Below are 10988 nucleotides of genomic sequence, written 5' to 3' on the forward strand. Positions count from 1 at the left end.
ACAATCCCCCGCATCTCTCCGCCCCATCAGTGTTGGCAAGAGGTAGAGCGAGAGAGAGCCAGAAGCCCAGCCTCAATCTCAAACTTTTAAATGTATAAATATAACTGTATTTAGTATATAAATTAGATTTATATACAAGATTATTATCTTGTTTAAATTGTTGAAAAATAAAAACAAAATTACACAAACACACAGAGCACGAGCCTCATCGAGGATTGTGATTGTAGAGAATCTGGTAAGTCAGCAGTTCAGAGGGAGGCAGGGGGCCCTGGCTTGAGGCCGATCCATTGTGCGCTGATCAAATATAATCGCTTTAATCCCCACAATTCAACTGTTTGTTATCAGAAGCAGCTACAAGCTCGGTGCATCCCAAACCCTCCGCGCCGGCCGTTTTGAATTACCAGCAGCTAAACAAGGGATTGGGAGTGACATACTGGCAAATAGCATTTGCCTTTGGATGTTAAGTTGCTGCATCTATCTTGCTCAACTCAAAGAGTACAACAGTAGCAGTTCTTACTGTATGTTACCAAAACTGAGAAAAGAGTACATAGGCCTTGCCTGGGCTTTAGTGCCATTACAATACTACTGTGACAATGAAATGATAATTTATAAATAAATAAAAGCGGAGGACAAAAATCATGCAGAAGCTAAGAGCAGATTTTTAGAAAGCGACTGAGTAGAAATAGAAAAGCAAGTAGTTTAGACATTATTAGACATTTACAGTCACTGTGTCAACATAAAGTTTAGCTTACTCCAGGCTAGCTGACTGAATACAAAATGCCATTGATTTCCAATGAGGCTCTATTGTGGATTTCTCTTACTCTGCAAAAACCGGTTAGTAAAGCTTAAAAAGGTACAAACCAGTCAAGACCCATTTAACAAGCTACAATGTACCAATAAACTGAGCTAGCTTATTATGAGTGTGCAGGTTTCATTCATTATTCAACACTACATCCACTAATTAGCACATCTTTGAAACACTATTTAGGTGAGTCACAAACTCGGCCTGCCAGGGCACCTGGTGACATCCTCTAATCGCAACTAATTTATTGGAAGTGATGTAAAACTTAGTAACGCTACTTTTATTTGCATTCCCTTCTGTTCTGAAGCCAATATCTATCATGTATTATAGATACACATAACAAAGGTGACATACAGAACATATAGTGTGTATTACTTTATAAGCTGTGTTATGGCTCCATTCATTATGGTTTAGCACCATCATGTTCACAACACTATGACCTTTCATGTAAAACAGTTAAGAGTAATTATAGCAATTGTGACATCATAAAGCATTATAAAGGCTTACAGTGACATTTAAATTACTCTACACATTGGGTTATAAGCATTTACATTAGGTATTTATCATAGACCTGATGGAAAAACTTAGGTAAGACTTTCTATTATCATACAGTATGTTAGTCAGACACTGAGACATACTACATTGCTTGGTATAGCAAACAGCAATTTTTGGTAGGGTATGGTATGTAAACTCTGCATAGAGGTTCCTAAAAAAAAGGGATCAAATAAAGTCCAAATAACAGCGTTAAACGTACAATAAAGCAATGTGACAGCAGTACAGTGTTTCAAACATACATTTGTAATACAGTATATGTACTATCCAAGTGTAAGTGTTCTTGTGTGCGTGCGTGCGTGTGTTTGTTATAAACATGTTAATCCCACCCCAATACGGCTTGCATGTTATGTCACGTCAGCCTCGACCAGATGTCACCAATTACGGGCTGATTGGTGTGTGTGTGTGTGTGTGTGTGTGTGTGTGTGTGTGTGTGTGTGTGTGTGTGTGAGACACAGTGTGAGTGACATGGAGCCCCAAGGTTGCAAGGTTGAGTGCATAAAATGAGAATGCCACAAAAACACAACCCTGGAAATAATCAACAATTAAAAACACACGCAAATCCCTGAATAGACCCACCTGACCAGACAATAAAACCTGACTTCATCAAACCTCCACCTTAATTGGATGCTGCTTCACCCCAAATGGCTTTAACTTTAGAACCTTCACCACAAAACACTCGACTGTGAAGAAGCACTTGAGGTCTGCTCTCACAAAACTGAAGTGGTAAAAGCAGAGAGGTGGAATTTCTGGCGTACTCTTAAGCTATTATGTTAAGAGCAATGTCATGTAATTTTAATATTTTTTCGTTTATCTATATATTCCCATAACACCAGTAGATGAAAACATGCAGTCATTTGCCATTTCTTTTGCTGATAGTCTGAAAATTAATTTGGATAAAAACTTGGCTAAAGACAATTTTGCTTACTTTGATTGTAATCATGAAACTCCAAAACACGATTAATTTAAGTATATTGTTAGAAACGATTAAAAGATTCTACACTTACAGTATGTTTATCAGTTATTATGCTTTATATTCTTTATGTCATGTTCATGCGGTATTTTGGTTGTATTATTTGATCTATTTTGAAAAATATGTATAAACAGTATAATATTATGTAAATCCCCTTCCTTTTGTTCAAGCTGTGTCTGATCGATTTTGAAAATGGTCTTCTTCACGGACATTTCAGCACTGGACTGCATGGTAACAGGTCTTCTGCTTAAATGGCCGTCTTATACTGTAACTAGAGGACATAAAGACTGCATTCAGAGGCATTCCAACTGACCACTGTTGTCATTCTTCAAAATACAGTCTTTGTCTATGGATAAAACAATATCAGCAGGGCCGGATGGTGTCAAAGGCCCCATGTCAATACAGTATCTTATCTTAAACATCTGTCACTATTTATCTAACTCAGTGTACTGCACATCTTCTAAGGTATCCAGTGCAGCACAAACACGACATGTTGTTACTGTCTGCTGGGAGCTTTACGTCAGTACAAGATAAAACTAAATAACACACGCAGATAAGAACTAAGCTTGCTGTAACAAACATAACTCTTACGGTAACACGAACATTTAGACACGCAACGAGAAGTAACCTGGAATTGGAAAAATCTGAGCTGACCAGACCTCTCAGTTAAAACAGGTTTAACAGTAATCAGTAGTTAATAGAAATAATAAACAGAAAATCTCAGAAGACACGATTGGATTTGTGCTAAAGGTGACTGAAAAAGATCATCCCCTCTACATGACATCATCACAGCTCCTGTATATGTGAATTATAATCTCTCACCTCTGGATTGTGTTGGGACATCATCAGTGCATCCTATCAACATAAGCCATAGATCTCTATCCCCTTATAAACTGAAATCATGTTCACAAATATAATCACTTGTTTTTCCTCCACCTCCCCTTTTCATCATAGAGTCAGGGCATTCATGGATTAGATACCATAATACAAAAGGTAATAGAATACATACAATACGATACAAAAAAAGGTGGGTGATGCAAATCACAGATTTGGTTGTTAAGGGGAAATACGAGTTAATGCGATTTAATACAGGCTAAAACTTGACGGTGATGAGCGGCAGGCTTTGTAGGGGTTTTCAGCATACAGTAGGTCTGATCTGGGATCAATTAATAGAGACATAAGAAGGAGGTTATGTGGGTCAGAAAGAAAAAAAGTGACTTACCTGAAAATCACCAAATCAATGTCAGCACATAAGAGAGAAAGACAGAAAGAAAAAGGTGATTAGAAACTGTAAAAAGTGTTTTATCTTTAACACAGCTTCCCTCTAACATTAAGTGTGCATGTACAGTATGTTGTATGTAAACGTATCTATTTCTGTGTCCAGCAGGAGTGTGTATACGACCTGGGCTGTGGGCCACATCACCAGATTTTCATGTCTGTCTTTTAATGAGGCCTTGCTGGTTTATACATCACAACTCCCCCCTACAGCGAATTATCATCTGTTAATCTGGATTTACACATGGACTACATAATCATGATGGGTGCTGTGTGTGTAAAAACGTGCTCTCAAATTGCAGTATGCCTCTCTCACAGACAAATGTCCTAAAAGATATTTTCATACAGCCTAAATTCATAAACAGCTCATTGATGCAAGACTCAGTTAAGGCGGCATGCGTGTGTTGTTAAGGCGGGCCGCCTAAACTGCAAAGTGCTGCGGGAAACCCTGGGTTAATATGTTGTTGCCCTAAATGTGTAAATGAAGATTAAAAAAAATAAATACAGAAAACCAGTGACATACTGTATATATATATAAATCACACACATTTCTACTAAATCCCTCAATCGCCCTACTTGCATGTTAACACGGTGCACTCCTACTTGCCAACAACGGATATCTCAATGAATTAGACTCAGAGTCATCAAGTTCATTTCATATGGTGACTTGCTGTACACGACATATAAACAGCATACACTGCAAGTAGCTGTAAAGTAATCATGTGAAGCTCAAAACCCCTGCTTCCAGACAGGGACACAGGGGCTCAGGAAGCCTGAGGGGCCTCAGCAGCGTGCCCGGGGCCCGACTGTCCGATCCATTTCTTGACATGGCCCTCCAGGACAGCCATTGTGCCTGCCTGTTGACTGATCAGACATACAGCCACGTAGAGAGGATCAATAGATTTGATTGAGAAGATTGATCAGGTCATTGTGTGTCTTTGTATGTGTGGCAAAGCGAGAAAGACAGAGAGGAGACAGTGAGAGAAAAAGTGAGTTCAAATTGTTGATGGAGGCTGAGAGAAGATATCAGTGAAAACACAATCACCTCTTTTTCACAGTTATTTAACTTTTGCTACCTACAGGCTTCTGGCCTTAAGGCTCAGACACACAGACCAGACGGCCGACCCTCGGCAGAAAAGGCAGTTGGACTGATCAGTCTACCCGAGTTGGTCAAAAAAGTGTCTCGGAACACACCAAAGCGACGAGACGTAATACGTCTCCATAACAGCAGGCAGCGCTAATCTGTATTGTCGCCCAAAAATGAAAACCGGCAGCTGATTGGACGAAGGCGTCACGTGGGTCTGGTTTCTTTGGAAATTCAAAGACAGACTGTCACGGCGGCTTGTTCAGAGTACGATCTCATATTGTACTAAAATAGTTCACTTAAACGTGTTTCTGAAAACATTTTAAGCGAGAAATAGGCCATGCAGTTGCTGAATCTGTCTTCATTTCAGATCAACAAAGGTCAGTTTAAAAGATTTTCGTCAGATTTTGAGAGAATCTAGTCACCCTCATTCCGCTCCCCGTTTCCGGGTTAGCACACTACCAAACAGATGGGTCATTTGTGTCCGAATGCCGGCAGTGCCCGCCCCGCCGATTATACATGTCAATTCAGCCAAAATGAAGGACGACGGCCCCCCGGATGGACGACGGCACAGAAAGCACCGAATAGACTCGAGTGTCCGACGGCCGATTATCGGCTCGGTGTGCAGTAGGCTTTATAATCAAAATGTTTCCTCTGTTGGGCATCAGAAAAGAAATGTGTCCCCCTGCATTACAGGTTTTGATTATGTGAGATGTCGATATACATACTAAATCCACTTGATTTGAAATGTTGTCCCACAGCACATTGCACAAAGAAAACCGAGGAGCTGTTCACAGTTAGGGAAAATTAAAAAAGATGTTGAATGCTAGGGGAACAGTTCCAGGAATGTCTCATAAAACAAAAAACTTATTAAATCTTTGGGGCATCCTGATGGTCGAGTGGTTAAGATGCATACCATATAACTCTAACGTCACTGTGGGTCACTTTATTGCATGTCACACAACTCTCTCCCCATGTTGCCACCTACTGAAAGCCATTAAATAATCATAAAAAGTAGTAAATGCTTAGAAAACAATCATCAGTGCAAGTATTTAATTATTTCCCGTTAGTATGTATGCCCAAACAATTGGCTATGAAAATTAGTTTGTATTACATACTTTACTGTACATACTGTACACCATTAGTATATAGAATGGAATTGGGAGACTGAGCACTGTTCACCTGCAGTACATTTTTTTAAGACATTAAGTAAATCCTTCATTCTCTGTGTAATTCTTGCTGGTGAAAAACTATATTGAGTCAAGTTAAACGAGAATTTTCTCACTCCAGGAATAAAAATAATGCATATTATTAATACACCAGATATTTAATTACTTTTTGTGTTGTTTTGTTTAGAATTTTTCTGATCCCAGTCACAACTCAGTATTGTTAATCCACCTCAAGTCAGGTCTTCAGCAGGACAGCCAATAGCAGCTTGTGTAGCAGACGGCTCTCTTACACATGATTGGTTCAGAGTTTTCCCAATAGCAAGGTCAAACTGAACCACACCAGGAAACACTCACTCGCACACCCATTTCCTTGGCAACCGCGGCAAAAACCCAACCAGTCGAGCTGGAGGCTGCGTCAAAATTGCAGGTTTTGGAGCCACAGGCAGTCATTTTAGGGCTATATTTACACACAGGCTGCCCATGCGTCTTGTTATGGGTCCTGGCAGGCGTGTGGAAGCAAGATCCAGATGTTATAAATACTTCAGGTTCAAGAGAGGATTTCTTATGAGAGGTTTCCTCTGTGTGATGTGCAGTGTGCATACGTACAGTATGTGTTTATGCTTGTGTGTGAGTTATGGATGGAATAGCTTTTATATTGACCTGTCTCTGACACTGTCTCTAGCCTAGAATTAGCTATAAAAAAAGATATAGACTGTGTGTATGACAGACAGACTGAGAGTAAGAAATAAAGAAAGAAATAAAAGCACAGGAGCGAGAAAAAAACAAATCCACTAGTGCAATCACTTCATTTCAATTCAAAATCAATTAACACTCCCCCTTCCTTCCTTTAAGGTTTAACAAGGACTTGACCAATTTCAATCTGCTTCCTGACTCTTCCTACCAAATAATCAATAGGGAAAAATCAACTCTATCAGACTATTAAATTATGGACTTAAAATGAGATGTGTCAAAAAAGTCATGTTAGATAGAAGAACTACATGAGGGAGCAAACATGGACAAGATAGATAGATAGATTCTAAATAAGGCAGGATGATAGATGCCAGAACAAACAAAGGTATATCTTAATTATATACAGTACATTCAGATAAAGATTTGGCTCAGATACAAGGACCTTTTCTGCATATGCACAAACAGTTAGTACATATTTTGCAGGGGACCATCACTGTTTACTTCATGTGCAAATCATCTGACAATGACAAACATTAAAGGTTCTACATTTAAATCAAGACCAATGTTACACAAACTGATATAATGTGGTTAACATCTAAAGCCTTGGGTTTAATGATGACATTCCAAAATGGTGGCTGCAGCTTCTCCCCTTTGACTCAGAGAAAAATGTGAGGACCTCAAACCATTCCAGCCATGTGCAGCCATGTGCGGCCATGAGCTGTTTTAGGAAGGGGCAGGTTCGGAGGAGAAAGAATGATCAGAAAAGATTGAGACAACAGCAGCAAGCTCCACATTCCTGTGGGGCAACAAAATGGCAACTTATGCTTAAGTAGCTCCACGTGTCTTTAAGAACTAGGTAACTAACGGGAACAATCATGACACTTAAGGTGTCAGTACAATCTCTAAAAAGGTATAAGAACTGTGCATATCAACATGGACACATGTTAACATGTAGGTAAGCACATCATGTACCATTAGCAAAGCAAACAGCTAATACATTTACAAGCTGATACATCCCTGAGTAATTTTAAAAAGTATGAACAGAGTGAGTGATGTCAAACTAGCCCTTGCTGTCTTTGTTGATGTGAGTCCAGCTGAAACAGACCTGTCACTGACGACGGCAGTATGGGTCACAGTTAATGAAAAAAGTGGTGAGAATATTAGAGCAGCATCGTGTCTTTTCCAATTTGGTTATGGATTGGCTAAAGTTACAACCATTGTCCCCAAAGTCTTATTGACACCACTGGCCAAATACACACTTGCATGTACACACACAACTAATCAATAAATAATATACCTAATCAGGAAATATAATACCCCTAAGGTACTGAGAGAAGTATAAATGGCATTCTTACCTCAGTCAAGATGATGTCCATATATAAACGAGGAAAAACTTATTATTCTACTGTATTACATCTGAGTGATGAGCTATGCAAGCCTCCACACACACACACAAACACACACACTGATACATACACTCTCACATCGCCACCAGCCTGTGGCATCACCATGCCCATGCCCATGCCCATGCCGTCTGCTTCCGGGCAGACACATCATTGTTTACCTCTCGCGCGGCCAAAGTGCCCTTTGACCCCCTAACAGTCCCACTGATCGTGGACACCTCCTGCGCTCTTCCTATAGCAACCAGGAAGTGCCAGGGACGCGGAGATGGAGAACAAGGAGCCATAAAAAGACAATGACCCACTTCTTGCTTTGCTTGTGCATGTAAACAAGTCATTAACTGGCTTCCGGGCTGAGAGCGAGAACAAAAATTCATTCACATGAGCTCAGGGCATTGTGACAAGTTGTGATGCAGCCAAGCCAAACATACCATGTGTATTGGACTAGCCCTACTGGAAGATATACAATAAACAGAATCAATAAGCAGTGACATAGCTTGTCTCTTCATTGCTTTCTCCCCTCTCACCTATTTTGTGTTGAGGCTGGTACACCCAGTTGTCATCATCATCATCCTCCTCGTCTCTGTCAGCCATATGAAGGTGAGTGTGTGAGTGTGAGTACGGTTGACGGTTATGGACGGCGTGGAGCTCATTCTGGCTGTGGAACATGCGTTTGCTCCGGCGGGAGAGGGTGGAAACGCTCAGCCAGCTGAGAGCGCGGGACAGGCCTGCAGGTTTCTCCTTACGAAAGGAAGCATACCTCCTTTCCCCTCTCATCCTTAGTCAGGGAAAGCAAGTCTAAGATGGAAGGATGTATATCTTCGAAACCACCTGGAAAAATATTGCTCAGATGTAGATCCTTAGGTTGGTTGGTGGATATTCACTCAAAGTCCAGATCATGAAATACCAAACATTTCTGAATACAGCATCCAGGTCTGCGCACTAAAATACTTCAAACTATTCAGATTCCATGTTAAGTATTAAATTAGTTCCAGGAGGACGTTCAGCTATAACCCAGTCTTTCTTTACTTTGGTTGCACAAATCCACATCATGACTCTGACCCGGACAGTCTCAACTTCCACCCTCTTTCTCCTTCAATTAATTTCTGTGTCACAGGCCAAAAGCCAGACGTAAATAATCTCTTTTCCTTTCTTCTCTTCCTTTGTGTTTAAAGACTCCGGGCGTGATTCCCAAACCCAAAAGGGGTAATTAGGCAATCCAGCAATCTGGAAAATCACCACCCCTCTGCGGCACACACTCAGATACACACAGTTGTATGTGCACACTCGCTGTTGGCTGTAATATTCCTTGGTCGTGCATGACAGGGTGGAGAGAGGTTTCCAAATTACATTAAGATAATTTTCAATCACAGCGAGTCAACGTTTGTTGTTTACAACCGTGTGTGCTCTTGAGTGTTGTTATCTCCAGTTGTTAGCACACACAGCAGCTGACTCGCACCATCTCAGTGCCCAGCCGGACCAGGAGGTTAAGAGGTGTCAGCGTCCCTGGGTCTATTCGGAGCCTGATGAAGTTACATGCATACTCACACACTCACATACGATGTCCTCCCGCCACTAGTTCTAAATCCTCTATAATGTATGTGTGTGTGTAGATGCCAGCAGGCAAAGATGACGCCGCCTCTCAGGGTTTTCAAATTCATCCAACTTCTTGTCAACACTTTCTCCTTCTTCCTCTCTCTTCTGTTTTGACCGCATTCCCTGGTGTATCGTCGTCAGTGGTGGATGAGGAAGAAGTACGCCAAGTACGCTGATGTTGTGAAAAAACTCCAGGTGTTGACTGCCGTCTAGATCTGAATCTCCAGTCAGCTGATCTGAGCACAAGTGCAAAAGCAAGAACCAGGAAGGGAAGCCCACACCTGCTGAACACACACGTAGTGTGACACACAGACAGCCTGATAAGCAGTATAAGCTGGTGAGGATTCCCTGGACTCTGGTCTTGGTCAGTGTGTGACTGACTATGAGAGTTGACTATGTGTGTTGTGACTATAAGGTTAGGGTTACACCCAACCCTAGTAGCCACGGTGCTGAAATACGAGTCAGCCCGTCCCTTCTTGTTTCCCTCCCTCTTTCTTTCCCTCCGTTTTCTGTGATCCCTGATCTCTGCCCCGCCCATCCATGCGTTTGCCGGCATGGCAACCACTCTTCCCTCCTTCCTTTGCTTCTTTCTTCCCTCCCTCATACTTTTCTTTCCACACTTAACCTTCTGTTTACTTTCCTTGTTATCCTAGTCGCCTGTAGCCCCTTGGGTGCTTCTGAGGGGCTTTATCTGAGACAAAAGACACAATGTTTAATCCCTCGCAGGTACTGGCGGTATTAATTGTTGTGTTTCATCTAAAATATATTTTCATTGCCAATTTGAATTAGTAAAGAACCAGGACAGCTACAGAATATGAAATAACATATTGTAGGGTGCCCAGATAGCTCAGTTGGTAGAGCGGGCGCCCATATATAGAGGTTTACTCCTCGACGCAGCGGGCCTGGGTTCGACTCCGACCTGCAGTCCTTTGCTGCATGTCATTCTCCCTCTCTCTCCCCTTTCATGTCTTCAGCTGTCCCGTCAAAAATAAAGGCCGAAAATGTCCACAAAAATAATCTTAAAAAAAGAACACATTGTAGATCTGCAGTGTCAGACTGATTTCTCTCTGGAAACCACTACATTTTGAGACTGTTTAAGGCACTAAGCTGTATATTCAAATATGTCACGACTGTTTAAGGACACTCTCATAGCAATACTGTAAACTTACACTCTGCCTTAGGTGAAGGAAGCAACTGGTTAAACAACAAATTTAGAGTACCTGAAGACGACAATGAACATGACTTAATAAGAGATTGCACTAAGTTCTAGATTTTAAAGATTTATGACAAATATGCAAACGGTGTATATTCTTTTTGTAAAACCTAATACACAACACATATTTAGCTGCCCAACAAATAGTTGGGGTAGGCTAAAATAACACAGAGGCTCACAGAGGCAAAAACAAAGTCTTTATGGGGCGCTACAAGTTTGTTAGGGAGGTGGAGC

The 10988-nt window shown here is 41.2% G+C and overlaps 1 protein-coding gene across 1 annotated transcript in view; it reads right to left on the minus strand.

Moving 5' to 3' along the window:
- Positions 1–9962, minus strand: part of LOC144532986 (NHS-like protein 1) — a 60194-nt gene extending 50232 nt beyond the window's left edge. Inside the window, 1 exon segment of the mRNA XM_078273975.1 lies at positions 8473–9962. Coding sequence (XP_078130101.1) covers positions 8473–8722 — 250 coding nt within the window. The 5' untranslated portion in view covers positions 8723–9962.
- Positions 9963–10988: the final 1026 nt, after the last annotated feature.

Source organism: Sander vitreus, chromosome 18 (genome assembly GCF_031162955.1).
Source record: "Sander vitreus isolate 19-12246 chromosome 18, sanVit1, whole genome shotgun sequence".
NCBI classification, from domain to species: Eukaryota; Metazoa; Chordata; class Actinopteri; order Perciformes; family Percidae; genus Sander; species Sander vitreus.